At 42.0% G+C, this 20619-nt stretch overlaps 1 protein-coding gene across 15 annotated transcripts in view; it reads left to right on the top strand.

Moving 5' to 3' along the window:
* Positions 1-20619, top strand: part of KIAA1217 (KIAA1217 ortholog) — a 925495-nt gene that overhangs the window by 348185 nt on the left and 556691 nt on the right. Inside the window, exon 1 of one of the 15 annotated variants that reach the window (XM_029588686.1) lies at positions 20068-20196. The exons of the other annotated variants lie outside the window; for them this stretch is intronic. Within the exon in view, the coding sequence (XP_029444546.1) occupies positions 20095-20196 (102 nt within the window). The 5' untranslated portion in view covers positions 20068-20094. Of the gene's footprint in view, positions 1-20067; positions 20197-20619 lie in introns of those variants that run through there. 15 annotated transcript variants of the gene reach the window in all.

The raw sequence follows: 20619 nt of genomic DNA, 5'->3' as shown, positions 1-20619 counted from the left end.
GCAGCTTTCCATTCCATATCTCCAAGCAGGAGACCTGGGAACACTGTGCAGGAGAAAGGACGCATCTGTGCTGAAGGTAAAGGGAGGACGGAGGGTGAGGAAAAAGAGGGGGATGCTACTAGGCAGGAAAAGGGAAAGAGAGAGAGAAGAGGATGCTAGTGAGAGAGAGGGGGGGGGATGTTGGGCACTGTGAGCTGGAATAAAGAGGGCAGGGCAGAGGGGATACTGGTGCTGGGAAGAGGGGAAGGGAAGTGTGTGGAGGAGAGAGATGGGTAAATCAGTGCCAAAGGAGGCAAAGCTGCACCAGAGCCAAGGGGGGAGGGCGTCAATTTCACCTTTCACAAAGGGCACCGGTTACCCTTGAGCCAATCCTGATCTTCTCAAAATCATAACTGTGTAAGTAGTTGATAATAAATTCAAGATTCTGACTTTCATTATGCACTATTAAAATATTGAAGAGTATTGCCAGAAACCCGACTGCAGATTGTTTAGTGATCTTGGATCGAAGGATTTTAGCGATACCAGAGTGGTGAGTGGCTCCTTCATGATGGTGTTTTATGATTAAGGATGTTTCTTTCATTTGATTTCAGCTGTGTGCTGTGATAATATGACTCATGCTTTCAAGCTGCAAGAAGGCATTCGTAAAGTCAATTTTAAAAAAAGTCATACTGAATGATGGTAGCCTAGCAAATGCTTTACTTGCTTGCTAGATTTTGCATGGCAGTTGAAGACTAGGTCTTAAGGAAGGACAAACACATTTATAGGCTGGTGGAAGTGAGTCTGGAACTTTGCAAGCAGTGGGACCAAAGCATTTACACCGGCCATGTGCACCCTTGGTACAGGCTTCTTCCAATACTGCTGCTACAGTTTGAGTGTCACAAGGAGGGGGACTATAATTTGGTGCTAAATATCTATCGGTTACCCAAGCATTGATGCATTTCAGAAAGAATAGCAAAAGGAACATTTCTGCTGTGAACATAGAGCAAATGCAGGCATGGTAAATTTAGCGTTTTTGCATATAGTACTTTTACACTGACGTTGAGCTGATTACTAGTCTAGTGTTATAGTGAATGCACTGTAATGTAGTTTTATTTTAAGTCAGTATTTAGTTTAGAATTAGCTATTGGAATTTCCGTCTACTTTATATGCTTATTTATTAAAAACATATATTCCACTGATCTTAATTTTACTTATTCTCAGCGGATTACAGGAATAAAAACATATAGCAAAATTAAATAATGACAAAACCACATAAATCACATACAGTCAGAAACAAGCATACATAACATAGAACTAGGGCATATTCAGTTAAAGCTCACCTAAATAATTAGCTGATTCTCTTTTCCAAGCCTTAAAAATCAAAGTAACTGTCTTAAACTTTATGCGCCAGGCAATAGGCAGCCAATGTAGATCTAGCAAGACAGCAGTCACAGGTTCGTGCTATGAACAGCCAGCAACTAGGCAGGCAGGAGCATTCTGAATTAGCTGCAGCACTCATCAGATAGGCTGGAAGGCCTAGATAAAGGAAGTTGCAGTAATCCATATAAGTCAGTGCCATTGCCTGCAACACCATTCTAAAATCATCATGAAACAAGATAGGCCTTAATCTGCCAACTAGCTTCAAGTTGAAAAATGCAGTCTTTGCAATTGCTTTAATCTGAGCTGTCAAAGATTACTGGGTGTCAAATATGACTCCTAGATTCTGCACCTGTTCTAACCAAGGAAGCACAATGTTTTTTAACTAACGTTGTAATGGCAGAAGGGGTGAGTTATGACTCATCCATAATATCTTGGTCTTCTTTAAATTCAGTGACAAATGGTTTGTTGACATCCGGCTGTTTACTACTTTAGTACAGTTAGCAATGTTTGACAATGCTGCTTCATAGTTGGGATGTAATGGCACAAACAGCTGGATGTCATGAGTATAAATGCAATATTGAATGTCAGTTTGCTGACAGTTTGCAAAATGGCAACAAATACATTTTCAATAGGAATGCTGAACGTGCTGGGCTTTGCTGAACTTCACAATCAAGGGGCTTCCACAATGAACAAGCAGACATTATTCTCCTTTAAAGACTCAGACCACTGTACAATACTCAGACAAAGCCCCAGGTCTTTATTTTATTTTATTTATTTTAAAAATCTAATATTCCACAGCTTCCAAAAATATTTTCTGTCCAGGGCGGATTACAGACAAAAATCCGTAAAAAACATTTTAAAAAGTCATATATAATTAAAACATTCATATACATAATAAATATTTTAAAACAAAAAATTACAGTAAATCATAAAGTTTCAATATAAATTGCCTTTCAGAAAAATAACGCTTTACCCTGCTTCCGAAATACATTCAGGTTTTTCTCTTCCCTTAGAGCTGCCAGTAAAATATGCTACAATAGCAGAATTATTTGGTGAAATGTATCAAACACAGAAGAAATATCTACAAAGACCAACCCCCCTTATTCAGATCCTGTTGAAGAGTATCAAGGGTGGATGTCAATAGTGTTTCAGTGCGATAATACTTTCTGAAACTAAACTGGTATGGATCCAATAGTTCATGCTCAGCTTAAAGATCTTGGAGCTGGATTAAAACTGAATTTTCAAGAAATGTTCCTAAAAATGGCAAGTTTGAGATTGGCCTCATAGCCAATGGAGTCCTGCTACTATTTTTTGTCCCTATTTTTCCAGCTTAGGGGTTTTGCATTTTCGGGGTCCTCTCCTTGCCTGTGCCCCACCATTTTGTGGGATGTGTGTTGGGGTATAAATGTCCCCCTTGAGGGGCAGTCTTATATGTGGTACAGAGGAGTGATCAAGTTCTTTCTGCTTCCCTAGTGAAGTGACTTGAAAGAGAAAGCAAGTAAGAAGAATTTTTGATAGGTGTTGAGAAGGTTTTGGAGAAGTGAAGAGTCTGTTTATTGTTTCCTGTGGACCAGTTCCTGCTATAAGGACAAACCCCCATCTCTGGATGGACTGAGTCTTGGGGTTCTTCCCTTTTTGTGCCTAGTTAATAGCAAAGGAGAAGACCTGGGACTGGAGTTTTTTGGCAAGCAGTACTTTTGAACCAACAAGAGGTTTTTTAAAAAAAAATAATTTTAGGGTTACTCCAGCTTTTATGATTGTTAATGAAGACAGTCATCCCATCTTCTGTGAGGAAGGGATATTGGAGACTGGGTGGGCTGGAGTAAGGAGAAGAGTGGCCAGAAGATGCACCAAGGACAAAGAAACCATTTCATTCCTAGTGATGATTTTTATTTTGTTATTCATGACTTTTGCAATACTGTCTTGGATCATCTTATTTAAGTTAAAGGAACATTTTTTATTTTAACACCAACATTGGTTTCCAACCTTTATTTCAAGAGTTCATTGTCCTTCCACACAGATCAGCCACTGCGAATACCCACTGACCCATAAGAGTGAACATTGGACTGAGTGCGTAGTCCCATTTCTGCAACAGGGGGCCCCAAAGGTGTAAACTTCATCCCCACTGGAAGAACACCAGTGAGAGAAAAGATAGACCCTGGGGTTTTTGTAGCGCCCCAGATTTAGCCCTCCAGTGATCTGGGGGGGTCTTGCTACACCATCATTTTATTTATTTATTTATTTGTTTGTTTGTTTGTTTTTTTATACCGATATTCGAAACGAGTATCACATCGGTTTACATGGTAATTTGAGGGATAAATTGACAACAGGTCATATTATCCTTTTACATTGGAACATTGTAGAAAACAGGTAACGACTTATCATAACAGTGTAACATGAATTTTAGCTAGTTGATTTAACAGTATAACGTGATTTTAACTAGTTGTCTTCACAGCATAACATGACATTTTGCAGACTATCTGAACAGTATAGCATGACAATTAATGAATTATCTTAATATAGTAGTGTGACTTTTAAGGAATTTTCTAACAGTACATCATTGCATTTAGTGCTACAACATTATGAAGTGGGCTTGATTGTAACAGATTGGATATTTGCATGGAGTGTTAGGCTTTGTCGGGTTCGGTGTGGTGATGAGTTGTATCTGAATTGGTGGGATGATTGTTTGTTGTGTAGGCTTTTTGGAATAGCCAGGTTTTAAGTGATTTCTTACAGATCTGTGAAGATGCTTCTGTTCTGAGGTTTGGTGGTAGTTTGTTCCACAGGGCGGGGCCTGCTATTGAGGTTGTGCGTTCTCGAGTTGAGGTGAGATGGGCATGTTTATTGGAGGGGATGGTAAGTAGGCCAGTGTTTTTTGATCGCAGGTTTCTTAGGGTGGTGTGTGGGATAAGGCTGTCTTTTAGCCAGTCTGTCGTGTTGTCGTGTATAGATTTGTGCATGAGGGTAAGGGCTTTGTATTGAATTCTGTGGGTTATCGGGAGCCAGTGGAGGTCTTTTAATATGGGGGTGATGTGTGTGGATCGTTTGCTGTTTGTGATGGATCTGGCTGCCGCATTTTGCAGTAGTTGGAGGGGTTTCAGGGTGGAGGATGGGAGCCCAAGGAGTATGGAGTTACAGTAGTCGAGTTTGAAGAATATGAGGATTTGGAGTACTGACCGATAATCTTGGAAGAGTAGTAGGTATTTGATCTTCTTGAGGACTTGAAGTTTGAAGTATCCTTCTTTTATTATCGTGTTGATGTATGTTTTCAGATTGAGGTCGGAGTCAAGGATGACGCCTAGGTCTCTTGTAGTTGAAACGAGTTGGCTCTTGATTGTAGTGAAGGAGGGGTCTTGAGTGTTCCATGCTGGGGGTTTGTTAGAAATGTATAAGATTTCTGTTTTTGTGTGATTAAGAGTGAGCGATATTTGGGATAGAAGTTTTTGAATTTGGGTTAAGATGGAGTTCCATTGTTGCAGGGTGTTCTGTGTGTTTTCTTTGGTGGGTAGGAAGATCTGGACATCATCGGTGTAGAGGAAGAATTGGAGTTTTAGGTCAGATAGGAGTTTGCATAGTGGGAGCATGTAAATGTTGAACAGAGTGGAGGATAGTGCAGATCCTTGGGGGACGCCGTGTGATTGGGGGAATTGCTTAGATTCATTGTTGTTGAGTGATATGTTCTGTTGGATAGATAGGAACTGAACCATTTTATTGTGGTGCCGTCTAGTCCAATCTCATTCAGTCTGGTTATCAGGGTGTTGTGGTTGACGGTGTCAAATGCGGCAGATATGTCTAGCAGTATTAGAAGGTAGGTTTTGCCGGCATCTAGACCTCTGAGTGCTGAGTTGGTTAGGGTTAGTAGTAGGGTCTCCGTGCTTAGAGTTTTCCTGAATCCGTGTTGTGATGGGTATAGAATTTTTTGAGATTCCAGGTGTTTGGAGAGTTGGGCGTTTACAGTTTTTTCAAGAATTTTAGATATGAAAAGGGAGGTTTGATATAGGTCTGAAGTTGGTTGGGTCAGTGGTGTCTAGTTGCGGCTTTTTGAGTATAGGTTTGATGATGGCACATTTCAGAGCTTCAGGGAAGATTCCTTGTTCTAGTGATATGTTGATGATATCCGCTATAGGTTTGGCGATGGTTTCTTTTATAAGCTTTAGGGTTTTGATTGGTATGGGGTCGAGGGGGTGGGTGGCTGGGTTTATCTTTTGTATGATGTTTTTTATCTCTGTGGATGCAGTTGGTTCGAAGGAGGTCCAAATGGTGACTGTCCTGGGTTGGGGGGTCAGTGTTTCCTTGGTTACTTGGGGGGTCACATTTAATATCTAAGTTCCATTTTTTTTTTTTTTAAATCAGGTGTACTCTTGCTGTCTTTAGAGCCTTTGGTAAACACATCTTACGTATAGATGCATTAATGATAAAAATCAATGTATCATTTAATGCTTCCTTAAGCCTTTTATTAGCCCAGTTGACCACAGTTCTAAGTAAGATGAAACACAATTCAGCTAACCTATTAATTTGACAACTTCTGACCTTATTACCAAATGGAACCTTTCTCATAATACTTTGAACAACCCTTATTTGAAACACAGGGTGAGTTAGATGGATTCAAAGAAGTCTATAATTTAATAATCTTTGACCTAGATTTATAATTTTGCTGTAAATTTTGCAAAAATGGTGCCTGTGATAAAAAAAGGGGTGTGGTTAGGGTAATTTTCGAGATACCTCAACGTATGCTATTTTACCACATTGTGTGTTAAATTTATTGCACCTCTGGTGTTATAACCCATGATAATGTGTGTTACACTATCACACACAATGCTAAGCACCCTTCATTTTAATTTATTCCACCCAAACTCCTCCCATTCGGGAAACATTTTAAAATTTGCATACACATCTCGCAATGCGTTATTTATCACGGGCATTATGGTGTTATCACGGGCAATAGGGCCCTACGCCTGCAATAAGGCCCTAACACGATTTGAAAAATGACCGAGTTTGTGACAAAATTCTTAGCCAATTCCTCACAATAAGTGTCTCCATCAGGAAAATTAACCCTGACAAGATATAGTTTCTTTTCTTCAGCAAACAGATTCTTAGGAAGATTCAATACTGATTGAATCTTATTTGAAAAATAATTATTTTGGCTGCCATCACAAACAATGTATAGAAATATGATGGCAGAAAAAGAGCATTATGTCCTATCCTTGCCCTGCTGAGATTCATTTTTCTACCATTTACGCTCAATTTGCCTTAACTTTCTTTTTTTCTGCCAATATCTCAGCAGAAAACCAAGGAAACATATTTTCCCTGCTATTCTTAGAAAATTTCAGGGGGGCCACTACAGTAGGGGTTTGAGTAATTGACAAGTCCCATGAAGTAATCATATTCATATTATCTAAAGTAGTGAAATCCATTTCATCAGTGACTTGTTTCCAGTTCTTCAAAAGCTCATCTGGATCATTAGGCCCCCTACATTGCTGTTGTGGCATACCAGGTTTGTTGATTACATTTCTATTCCAGCTAAAACACAGTGAAAGTTTAAAAAATGATCTGACCAAAGTGTTTTGGTATTGGATGATTATTCACTTGCTCATTCCTCATGAAATTGTATTTTGCAAAAATCATATTCAATATATGCTTAGTAATATGTGAAGGTACATTAACAATTTGTTAGAAACCAAATGAAGATACAGCTGCTAAAAAAAACCTCTCACACATTGGAGAATCTGGCTGGTCCATATGCAGATTAAGATCACCTATTATAAGTAAATTCTGCAAGCCATTAGTTATCTTTGAAAACTTCAACATGTGGAAGACCTTAGGGGCAATTCTTGTAGTTAATAACATGACTTCACAGCCTAAGACCATTATCAACTCAACTCAGTTTGGGTGTTTTGTTGGACTTTAATTTGACAATGGAAAAACTGATTTCCCAGGTGGCCAAGAGAACGTTCTTGAGCTTACAATTGGTATAACAGCTGAAACCCTTGAAGAAGGCTACATATGTTCTGGTATTGTTACAGCTTGACTATTGTAATGTTCTGTATCAGGGCATTCCTATGAAATCTATTTGTCACTTGCATAGTATTCAGAATATAGCAATGCCAAATTTGACTGGTGGTACCTGGTGTACTCTGTATATGAAGCCTTATTTGTGTGCACATAGTGCAAAGAGCTCCTGACTCTTATAGATAGAGTATAGTCTCTGGAGGCTAGAGACTGCGACCTGGGGAAGCTGAGGCAGACAGAGAGATGTATAGAGGAGACCTTCCGGGACATAGTAGAGCAGTCCCAACTTCAGTCAAGCAGCACTTGTGCTGCTTTGGAGGAGCAAGGTCACTCTTAGGAGACTATTACCTTAGTATGGCAGGAAGTGATCCTGTATCTAGGACCTGCTCTGTAGGTGTTGCCTTATCCTCCCACCCCAAGTTTGTCGCTTCAGGGCCATATGCACAGGAGGGAAGTGTTAGTATGGCTGTTATAGTGGGTGATTCGATCATTAGAACTGTAGATAGCTGGGTGACTGGTGGGCATGAGGATCGCTTGGTATCTTGCCTGACTGGTGTGAAGGTAGCCCACCATACGTGCCACCTAGATAAGATTTTAGAGAGTGCTGGGGAGGAGCTATCATTAACATGTGGGTACCTTGACATAGGAATATGCAAGAGGGAGGTTTTGGAAGCAAAACTTAGGCTCTTAGGTAGGAAACTGAAATCCGGACCCTCCAGGGTTGCATTCTCAGAAATGCTCCCTGTTCCACATGCAGGATCTCAAAGACAGACTGAGTTCTAGAGTTTCAATGCACAGATGAAACAGTGGTGCAGGGAAGAGGGTTTTAGCTTTCTTAGGAATTGGGGAACATTCTGGGGAAAGAGGAGCCTATTCCAAGGGGATGGGTTCCACCTTAACCAGAGTGCAACCAGGTTGTTGGCATTAACCTTTAAAAGGAGATAGCTTTTAAACTAGATGGGTGAAAGCTGACCATTGCTCAGAAGTGCATGGTTCAGAATTATGTATCTTTGAATGATACTAACAAAATAGGGAAATTAGGGCATCCTGACAGAAGTTGCAATAAATGCTGAGTAATCCAGATCCCTTTAAGCAAACAGCAGACCGAGCAAAACGATCCCAAGTTACCCGTCAACTGATAAGCAGATTGTTAATACAAACAAAACCCAAACTTTGAAATGTCTGTATCCAGATGCTAGAAGTCAGAAAAATAAGATGGGATAATTAGAACACATAGCATTGAATGAAGACGTTGATATAATTGGCATTTCAGAGACTTAGTGGAAGAAAGATAACCAATGGGACACTATGATACCGGGATATAAATTACATTGCAATGATAGGATGGTTCAAATTGGGGGAGGTGTGGCACTATATGTTAAAGAGGGCATAGAGTCAAACAGGATAAAAGTTCTGCAAGAACCAAAATGTAGTTTGGAATCTTTATGGATTGAAGCTCTATATGAAAAGGGAATAAAATAGCAGTGTGAGAGTACTACCGAGCACCAGAGCAGAATAAACAGACAATGAAGTGCTAACAAAATTAGCAACACTGTAATAATGGGTAATTTCAATTACCCTAGCATTGACTGGGTAAATGTTATATCAGGATATGCTAAGGAAGTAAAGTTCCTAGATGAAATAAATGACAGCTTTATGGGCAGCTGGTCCAAGAACCGACAAGAGAGGGAGCTATTTTAGATCTAATCCCTACTGGAACACATGATTTGCTGCAAGATGTAGTAATGTTGGGGCCACCTGGCAATAGTGATCATAACATAATCAAATTTGACTTGGTAACTGGAGGGAGGACATTAAGGAAATCTACTGCAACAACATATCATTTTCAGAAGGGAAATGATATGAGAAAATGAGAAAAATGATTAGGAAAAACCTGAAAGGAGCAAAAGTTAAGACTTTACATCAGGCATGGATTCTGTTCAAGAGTACCACCTTGGAAGCCCAGATTAAATGTATTCTGCGCATTATAAAAATTGGAAGAAAGGCCAAACGACTGCTGGAATAGTTCAAAAGTGAGAAGCTATTATAGCAAAAAATATATCTTTCAAAAGAATGGAAAAGGGATCCAAATGAAGAAAACAAGAAACAGCATAAGCAGTGGCAAGTTAGATGCAAAGCATTGATAAGGATGGCTAAGACAGAATTTCAAAAGAAACTTGCTGAAGAAGCAAAGAGTCATAAAAATTTGTTCAGGTTCATTTGAAGCAAAAAGCCTGCGAGTCAGTCGTTTGGACAATTAGATAATCGAGGGGTAAAGGTGCACTAATGGAGGACAAGGCTATAGCAGAGAGATTAAATTCATTTTTGCTTCAGTTTTTACTGAGGAGGATGTAAGGCAGATACCCATGCCAGAAGTGATAGTTAAAGGTGGTGGTTTAGAGCAGTGGTTCCCAACCCTGTCCTGGGGACCCCCAGCCAGTCGGGTTTTCAGGATATCCACAATGAATATGCATGAGAGAAAATTTGCAGTGCATCAGGGTTGGGAACCACTGATTTAGAGGAAATGAAACAAATCTCAGTGAACCTGGAACTTATAATAGGGCAAATTGACAAATTAAATGTAGCAAATCACTAGACAAGATGGTATACACCCCAGAGTACTGAAAGAACTGAAAAATGAAATTGCAGACCAATTATTATTAATCTATAATCTATCATTAAAATCAGCTATGGTATCTGCAGATTGGAGGGTGGCCAGTTTTTAAAAAGGATTTCAGAGGTGATCCAGGAAACTACAGACAGGTAAGTCTGATGTCAGTGCCAGGAAAAATGATTGAAACTATTATAAAGAACAAAATTGCTGAACATATAGATAGTCACAGTTTAAAGGGACAAGCCTGACATGGGCTTAGCTAAGGGAAGTCTTTCCTCACTAATCTGCTACAGTTTTTTGAAGGTGTGAATAAACATGTGGATAAAAGTGAGCCAGTTGATATAGTGTATCTGTACTTTCAAAAAGCATTTGACAAAATACCTCATGAGGAAATTAAAAAGTCATGGAATAGGAGGCAATAGTCTATTGTGATTTGCGAACTGGTTAAAAGATAAAAAACTGAGAGTGGGCTAAATGGTAATTTTTCTCATTGGAAAAAGGTGAATTGTGGAATGCCCCAGGGATCTGTACTGGGACCATTGCTGTTTAATATATTTACAAATGACATAGGGATGAGAATAATAAGGGAGATAGTCAAATTTGCTGATGATACAAAATTACTCAGTTTTTAAATCACAAGAGGAGTGTGAGAAATTGCAAGAGGACCTTGCAAACTGGGACACTGGGCATCTAAATGGCAGACGACATTTAATGTGGACAAGTGCAAAGTAATACAGATAGGAAAGAGGGACCCAAATTATAGCTATACAATGCAAGGCTCCACATTGGCAGTCACCAGCCAGGAAAAAGATCTAGGTGTCATCATGGATAATATGTTGAAATCCTCTGCCCAGTGTGCGATGGCCATGAAAGCAAATAGAATACTAAGGATTAATAGGAAAGGAATGGAGAATAAAATAGAGACACCCATAATGCCTCAGTATCACGCCATGCTGTGACAGAACCTTGAATACTGTGTGTGCGGTTCTGGTCAGTGCCTGTCTTGGAGGCTTTACTGCCACATTTTCTGCTTTGTCCACCTTCACGCTGCCTTATGATGCACTAATGCACTTTTGCTGCCAGTTTGCCACATGAGATGTCATCAAGAGTTTATGGTACTGTTGCTGGTGCCCTATTTTGGAGCTTTAAGGTGTTCTTCCCACTTTTTCTGCTTCTTTGATCTTCTTGCAGTGGCTTGGTGAAATCCTGTCAGTGCTGGTACCCCTTTGCCCCTTTATGGAGTCGTAGGCTATTCATGCCACGTTTGCTGCCATTTCCAGTCTCCTCAATCTTTCTACGTACCTTGGAGTTCTTTCCCCCTTCTGTTGATTTCTTCCCACAAGTTTTAAGACAATACATTAGAACAGTGGTTCTCAACCTTTTTCCCATCGTGACACACCTGACAGGCCACGCTCACATGTGTGACACAATTCACGGCGGAAATAAAAAGTAAATTTTATTGTTTAAAATGATAAGGAAAAGATACGCATTCTGTCTGAACAGAAACTGCATGAATAGTAAACATCCCACACCAAAACAGCACCAATTTCCAGCACGTAAACAGTAACCACCTTACCTAAGAAAAGGCAACACTGAAAATATTACACCAGACCTTAAGACACCAATACATCTCCTATTAGGAAAACGGACCAAGTCAGGCTGCTATAGAGCCCTACACAGAAACTACACGCCAGCAGAATACCTCACCTCAGTCACATATGCTGACCCTCACCTAACAAGGAATAAAGAGACCAAAACGCATAACTAGAAGCATGCAGAAAAAACTGAATTGGAAACTGCAACAAGCCAGAGTCTCTGTATGCAGTGCAACAAAAGAAAAAAAGAAACATCACCCATCCTTATAAAACAAATCAAGAAATATAAAATCAGTAGCAGTAAAACCATACTAACAAAAAGAACAGATTATTTCGAAACAGCTGAATAGTGGAATATCCAATAATTAAAAACTCATATAAAAAATTTCTAGATACCAATAAAATATTTCAAAATAGCAGACACAAAGATCAAGTAATGAAAAATAAGGATACAAATTTTTTTTTTCCTCTGCATACCTGGGAATGTTTGATATCCAGGTCTCCTGAGATTGTTTTGAATTTGCAGGAGGAGAGGTGGTTTGCTTGAAACTTTCTCCTCTCTCTCAGTCACATACCAGCGCTCTCTCTCACACTGGCTCTTAATTACATACCTATACACACATGCTCTCAGTACTCACATATACACAAGCTTTTTCTCTCACTTATATAGGATCTTAATTACACATTTACACACATGCTGTCTATCTTTTCAGGCTTACACACACAGGCTTTCAATCACACACATACATGCTATCTTTTTCACTCACACACAGATTCTCATTCACATGCTTACAAACATGTCCTCTCTTTCTCTCATTTACACACAGGCTCTCAATCACATACTCACATGCTCCCTCACCTAAATCAGCTCTCAATCACACAGACACACATGGTCTCTCTCTCTCATTTAAACACAGGCTCTCAATCACATACTCACATGCTCCATCACCTAAACCAGCTCTCAATCACACACAGACACACATGATCTCTCTCTTACTTATACACACAGGCTCTTAATCATACATACACATGATTTCTCTCACACACAAAGGATCTCAATCATACACACATACTCTTTCACACAAACAGGTTTTCAATCACAAACTTACACATACAAGTTCCCAATGGTAAACTTACATTCATGCTCTCTCTCTCACAGACATACTCTCTTTCACATATACAGGCTCTCAATCATTCACATACATGCAATCTCTCACTCACACACAGGATCTCAAACACACATGCTTGCTTGCTCATTCACTCACTCTCCCTCCCCGGAACTAGCAGCAGCCTCTTCCCAACCCTAACCTCCTTTGTTTTCAGCCCTGGCGGAGCAAGGAGACCCATCGGACGCGGGGGTTGACGTTCTTCTTCATTTTTCTGCGCGCCGCGCTGCTCATTCCTCAGGCAGCGCCTCTCTTCTGTTCTTCGGGCCGACGCTAACTACACTAGCATGGTCTCTTCTTCCCGCACACGCACCCGATGCTCACCACTTCCTCTTCCGGGCCGGTGGGGGTGGGGGCGGGAAGAAGAGACCATGCCGATGCCGCTGGCTCCAACTGTCCTGCCGCGTTCCGCCCGGGCTGACAGCATTTTAAGCCCGGGCGGAGGAGGACCAGGGAGCAGCTTGGTCAGCAGGGGACCGGGAAGTGTGGCGACACACCTGCGTGTTCTTGGCAACACACTGGTGTGTTGCGACACACCGGTTGAGAACCACTGCATTAGAAAACCTCCTTTCTGACGCCCAATATAGGCTAAAAATTACCTGTAATGCTTTCCCTGTTGACTGTAATGGCAAATGAAAACAAATCAAACTAAAAAATGATTTTTGAAACTAAAGAAATGAATTAGGGTCCCCATGATATGAATTTTAAAACAAAACAAATTTTTTTCCTGCTGCACATGCCTAATAAATGCGAAGCGGTTGTTTATGCTTTCAAAAGTACAAAGATCAGGGGGCATGCAATGAAGTTACCAGGTGATCACATTTAAGACAAGTAGGAGAAAATACTGTTTTACTCAGCACATAATTAAACTCTGGAATTCTTTGCTGGAGGGTGTGGTAAAAGCTGTCAGTGTAGCTGGGCTTAAAAAAAGGTTTGGACAAGTTTCTGGAGGAAAAGTCCATAAACCATCATTAAGGTGGACTTGGGGAAATCCACTGCTTGTCCCTGGGATACGTAGGCAGCCTGGAATCTCTCTACCTCATGGGATCCTGCCAGGTATTTGTGATCTGGATTGAGCACTGTTGGAAGCAGGATGCTGGGCTCGATGAACCCTTGGTCTGACCCAGCATGGAAAACTTGTGTTCTTGTGTGCTTGATGAGCTGGCTCTATTTACTGTAGCTTCAGAAATTCAGTACCTTTTCATAGCTTGTCTAAAGCAGCAAAGAAAAAGAGACACACCCTGTAAAAGAAAGATAGTCTGTTTCCTTTCTGATGAAACTCACCTTTTTGTGAAACATTGTCTTCCCTGCAGAGTGGCGGTATATTAGCTACAAACTGCAAACTGCCCATAAACTGAGGTTGTACATATTAGGGTGTGCAGCTAAGAAAATGTTGTTTTCTTTTGCCTTTCATTTTGCTTAGGGATTTTGTCTTATATTTTTCCCCAGCTCATTTTTGTAATATTTTGTTTCTTTATCGGCCATCAACCATGAGAAGCTGTTTTCCCTCCCTCTGCGCCCCCCCCCCCCCCCAGTCCCCTTTCCCAACTATCTCCCCAACACATCAACAATTTCTAACCCTCTTCAACCCTCTCCCCTCACCGCCGGCCAACATATTTTTTGGGTGGAGGCATCAGCGGGCAAGGAGCGCCTGGGGATCGCTCATGTCCCATTAGGACCCACGGGCATAGAGCAAATGATGGTAACTATAGTGTGCGGTTCAGAGATATATGAGAGTCTGGGGGCCCTGCACATGGAGGGGATAGGTGGTGCTAGCAGCAGGGAGAGCTGTGGCTTCCTTGCAGCAGTGGAGGGGGGAGGGGTTGTGAGGCCAGAACCGGATTAAAACATGAGGACAAAAACTCAATGAAAGTTTGTTGGGTTGTATATCATTTTGGATTGGAAACAACAGAGAACTATCCAGGAAATGTCATTGATTTTTCCCTGTCGTTTTGAAAATGACATCACATTCCTAATACATACAGTGTATAGCATGTCTTGCTTGATCTTACCTGTGGAAGACATCTGCTTCTCAATGCACCAACCAACCCAAGGAGAAGGTTTCCAATATTGTTTGCACGGCATATTGGTGCCATACTCCTCCATTCTTGCTGACCCGTTAAAGGAGCACCAATTGTAATGGTGGTGCGTGTGCTATATGGAAGCCCTTAGTGATGCCACTTTTGCCGACCTACTCATGGAGCATGGCACACTGCAGCACCTCAGCAACGGAATGAGTTTAGTGGCATTCCTGGTGACGTTTTTAATTATGCCGGCGGCATGTTTTGGTGGCAGACTGGGCTTTCTCTTCAAAGAAGACTGTCATTTTAGGCTCTGTTGAAGAAGCAGACCAAAATAGAAGAAATCACAATGGAGGGGAAAAAAAAAATCGGGAGAAGAAAAAAGCATGCGCCACCTTTTATCTTTCCCTGCATTTTGGTTGCTCTACAAATTGTAGGAGCACCAACAAGAGCAACAAGCAAAAACTGTTCCATGTCTGTGACAATAGTCTGCTCATCACGCAGAAAGTTTAGCAAATCTTTGAATGACATTGTAGTCTCATAATAAAGTGACAGCATATTGCTATGTAGTAGGGCTGTGGGCACAGTCACCTTTATACTGTGGATGCCGTTCTTTCTGCTGATGTGAACCGATCCTGCCCTTGTGCTGGTAGGAGATGTGTTTAGCAGAACTGGGGAGGCCTAGTTATTTAGTACGCAGATCTTCTCCCTGGCACACAGGGTTCTGCATTAAACAGAAGGAAATTCCATACCTCTATGTCCTGGCTGCTCTTGTGTTGCTGTGAGCTCCAGGTGATGCTCTTAAAAAACAAAAAAGAAAGCAAGAACATTCTCCACTCCCCCATCCCCCCATTCCCTCCTTCCCTTTTTGTCTTTGTAGCACAATCAAACACAAGGAAACTGGCACCTAATCTGCACATAAGCCATCCTGTTTTTATTTGAATGGACTATAAAATTGAACTGCAAAAGGGTTCAGCCCTAGCCTGGACGTCAGAAGCCGAACATCTAGGGTAGCTCAGCTCTGGGTGACGGGTTCACCTTGGCTAGATCTGTGCTCTGGCCGCTTTGCACGTTGTTTGCTTCTCAGATCACTAATAGCTTTCAGAAAAGAGTGGAGAGCCATGTGAAGCAGCAAAGCCTTAATGCACCTTTGGCAAACCCAGGACAGAATTATAGTTACAAAAATGATTACTAAGTAGAGGAATGTGAAGAGTGATGGGGGCAATTATATGTTTTTGGTGAAGATGACTAATTGATATAGAGATTGATCCACCTGATCACGGTGGTTTTGCTGCAGCTGTGGGTTAAACAAATTGTATAGGTGTAAGTCTATTTGTACCAAATAATAGTGCTGTGAAAAAGTATAGCTAGTACTGAAGCACGGCTTTGGTGCATTAAGAAAATGACCAGAATGGAAGGTGTATAATCTATTGGAGCCTTGGAAGAAGGGGAAAAAAACCTCTCAGTGCTACATGTTACCTGAGATTTAAAAATCAATTTTCACTCTGTGATTAGGTTAAAAGAAATAAAAGTCATATCGAGGCATCACAGAAGAAAACATTGGATAAATGGAGCTCTCAGTAAACTCAAAGTTTAAAATCTCAGAGCAGGAGATGCACAGACAGAGCTACAGTATATTTCAGTGATAGTAGTACTGCATATTTAGAAACAATTTCTGTAAGAATTTAATTTGTTAAAGTTCCACATATGGCTAGAATTTTCTAGAATAACAAGCCAACACATCATAGTCGCTCTCTTACAGTTATGTAATCCATTTCTTGTGAATCTTACATGACTGATCATGAAATTAAATTAAATTAAAGGAAGGCTGCTGTCTGTGCCTCTCTTGCTTCATGGGCTTGGCTTTAGTAGAGAACCACAATCCACTTCACCATTTCCTTGCTTTTTGCGCTGCTGAGTACTGTTCTGCCTGTGATGTTTTCCCACATAAATACCCACTCTCTCTCTCAGGGAACTCCTTCTCCCTCTGCCTGAGTGCCATACAGTCTGGTGACCCTTCTGCTAATAATTCATAGAAATAGAATATGATGGCTGATAAGGACAATAAGGCTTCTTTAGTTTGCCTGATTTAATTGTGTGATGCTGTAGGCCCCAACTGACCTCTGGCTTATCCCTAGGGTCCTTTGTTTTCAGTTTAAACTGATTTTCGCCCATAATTTCCAGAGGTTTTGCAAAAGTGAAAATTGGTTGAAATCCATTTTTACCCTAATTCAGCAGTTCCCCCACGGCACACTTTCGTGTGCCGTGGGGAAAAAAGGGTGCAGGCAAGTGCTACCATTACCCACAGTAGAGTCCGTTTTCCCTCATTCCCACCCCCTAAATCAGCCAGCCACTGTCAAAGAGAAGAGGGGGCTGGGTCAGCATTTCAGCTGCCAGATAAGAAGGGGCATTCCTCACGCCTTGCTTTACCTCCTCCAGCCAGCAGGAGGCATCAGCAAGCAGAGCTTCATACTTGCTGCTGCTGCTGCTGCTGCTGACTCCTTCTTTTTGGACTTTCCTTTTGCTGCTGGAAATGTGGGGCCCTTCGGTCTCATAAGACCCATTTGGCCCCGTATGGTTCTAACTGCAGGGGGGGAACCCGAAGAAAAGGAGTCAGCAGCAGCCTGTAAGAAGCGCCACTCATTCAACTCCTGCTGGCTGCACACTGAAGGAAGTCTCACAGGGAAGATGGGTGGGCTGGGGACAAGGAAGTCACATGGAGGTTATGGGGGAGAACAAATGATTGCGTCAGAAGCCAAAGGGGTAGGAGGGAGGGAAGATGATTGTACCAGAGGGGATGAACAAAAGATGATTATTGGGCCAAGAAGCCGAATGGGTGGGAGAGAGATTATTTCACCAGGGGAGAGGAGGGAGGGAAGAAAGATGATTGTTCAAAGGGATGTGAAGGAGAGATGATGCTTGTGCTGGGTGGGTTGAGAGAGATTATTGTTCCGGGGGAGTAGGAGAGAGGGTGGCGGGAAGATGATTGCACAAAGGGGGTGAGATTGAGATGACTGTGCTGGGAGGAGGTGAAGGAAAGATGATGTAATGGGGCTAGGGGGGGGGAGGGATGATGATTGTGCCATGGGGGTGAGGGATAGATGATTGCAGCCAGGGGCCAGGGTCTGGGAGATGCGTAAGAGATGGTGGGGCACCCAGGTCACCAAGTGTGCTGGGAGGGAAGAGGGAAAGAGAGACAATGTGCTTGGGGGGGGGGGGGGAGGAAGGAGAAGAGAAATCCTGACCCTGGAGGAAATGCAAAAAGCAGGAAAAGGTGGGGATTGTGCCTGGAAGGAAAGAAGAGAGAAAAACAAAAATAAAAAAAAAGTAAAAGGAGCCCTAGCTTGATGGTACCCTGTTATAGAGTCCATCAAGCTAGGGTGAGAGAACATTATAGAAATATCATCTTTATGAGACTTTACTAACTCCAAATGATGCCACATCTTCACCTAGGTGTACTGTGCAGTTTGTACATGAGAAACTGGCCCCTAAACCCTAAACCATCACCAACACCTCACCTCGAGCTATTAGCTCGTCCTCCTATAGAGATATAAATAGTTGAATACTATGACGGCCTTATAATTAGGCTCTCTCTCTTGCTCTCTCAATGAATCTAGGGGGTTAGGTAGCTAATGTTGTGATCCTGGTTGCGGGATCCGCGACCGGGCCCTTACCTCCCTCAAGTCCGCTCCGAGTTGCTGCTGTGATACCCGTGCTTTCGGGCCTGCCCGACCCTTCTCCGTGACAGTGTCTCCATGAGGGAGATGCTGCCGAGCTCTTCTCTTGACTCCACCCCCTTAGGCACACGCGTGTGCAAGGGAGTGGAATTTAAAGGCACAGTGGCAGAAACTGTGGCCGGCCCCCGAGATGACGTCAGACACCGGAAGGATATTTAAACCTGGCATCTGCCTGAAGACTTTGCCTTGCAACGAGGTTCACTCCTGGGAGTCGTCTAGTTGCAGTTCCTGATCCAGCCTTTGTTCCTGTTCCAACCTTGCCTTGACCCTTCGGACTGAATTCCTGGTTTCTGACTCCGGTACGTCTTCTGATATCCCTGTCTGCTGCCAGCCCTGACCTTCAGACCGTCCACTCTTCCTGCTCGCCGACCACTCCGGGAGACCTCTCCTAAGTCCCAGCGGTCCGGGTCCTCACGGGCTCCTCCTGGGGGGACCTCGGGCTTCCAGTGGCAAAGCTCCTCTCTGGTCTCCTTGCTCCGTTCCGCCTCCCGGCTAACTCATCTCTGCAGAGTCCTATTCAAACTTCTCTTCATCATCCGCACGGCCAGCCCAAAGGTCCACAAACCACAGCAGTAACAGCTAAGTCATCCAGTCAACTGAACTCCTCCCCGTTACACCCCTATCTTAGCAGGCTAAATTCTAGCCAGTTAGAATTTAGCCGGATAATTACTCAAATATTCATGTAGCCCGCTAACTTCTGAGTTAGCCGGCTAAATGCTTTTGAATATGGAGCTCAGTGTGGTATATTTGTCTGACAAAATCACCCTTTGGTAAACCCATGCTGCTTTATGAAGAGAGACAATATCACTCTTCTCCAGTTCTGTGGCGCTACTCCCATCTTCAAAGATGGATTGAATAGATTCTTTAGCAGACTCACCAGTGTTTCGCTGCGCATTCTTAGAAACCTTGGATGTATCCCAACCGGAACTATAGCTTTGTCCACTTTTTATTTTGCTAGCTCCATGTAGGATTGTTCCTGCCCGATCTATGTTTTTTTCCTTGGGGTTCCCCCCCCCCCCCCCCCATTTCAGTATTAATCATGTGTAGTTCTTTCATTCCATCATATCCTGGCCTCTTATCCATTTTAGTCAGCATAATTCGCACTGAGAACATCTAACTTGGAGCTGTTAACAAGACTGAACAAGAAAACGGGGAATGACAAAAGGCTTGGGAGAATGTTTCACTTTCCAGTTCCCCTGTTAAATCCACTGTAATACATTCTGATTAACTTCTCTAAAGCTGATTTATATTTTTCTGAATAGGTTTGTTGTTTTTTGTTTTTTTTTTTTAAAAAGGATCTTCAGAAAGTCCAGCAGAGATCTGTTCTTTTACAAGCGAAAGAAATATTTCCAGTTGTTTGGGTTTTATGAGCTCACTTAAATCCCACCCACATACTGGTATGCACCCGTGAAAAACCAGTATTTATATAGACAGAGTACACACTGGAGTTCTACACCCTGATGTGTGCTAACTCTTTCACATGTTGTGTATATAAGAAATATCTTTCAGTGAGGCATAGGGCTGCTAGAGAGAGCCAGGAAAGATTCTCCATGGGCAGTGTTAGCGTCTAAACCCAGATCTCAAGGTCTGGGCATGGAGCAGGAAATTCATTTGCCAGTCAAGAAAGCGACGACGGGAACAAACTTGTCATGTTTCTGCTGTACGGGCTTACATCAAGCATCAGGCTCTAGCGAGGTATGACTTTGAAAACGTTTGCTTTCCTGGGAAGTGCAAGGCTAAAGTACAGTAAAAGGCTAAAACCAGCTAAATCTATTTAATCTGCTATGAGCTGGTGGAAGAGATTGAAGGAATAGGGCTCTGAAGACTGTAGGTGGTATTATTGTCTCTGCTATTAAAATGGCATTTTCTTTTCAGTGAGTTTATTGTCTGTAATAATGAACCTTTCTTGAACCTTATTTTTGCAATGATTAAATTCCATTTCCATTTTCTGCTGAGAGACCCAGCAGCTTTCATTCTTGATTATACTTCATGTTTTCTTTCAGAGAACATAATCTGTTTATTGGGACTATTTTCATGACTGAGAAGTAATTGTTAGCCTTCCCATTTGCCTTTGATTTGCAGGTGTCATTCAGTGAATAGGTTATATAATTGTAGAAG

This window comes from Rhinatrema bivittatum, chromosome 2 (genome assembly GCF_901001135.1).
Source record: "Rhinatrema bivittatum chromosome 2, aRhiBiv1.1, whole genome shotgun sequence".
Taxonomy (NCBI): domain Eukaryota; kingdom Metazoa; phylum Chordata; class Amphibia; order Gymnophiona; family Rhinatrematidae; genus Rhinatrema; species Rhinatrema bivittatum.
The sequence above is the reverse complement of the archived record's forward strand: the minus strand, read 5'-3'. Positions and strand labels throughout refer to the sequence as shown.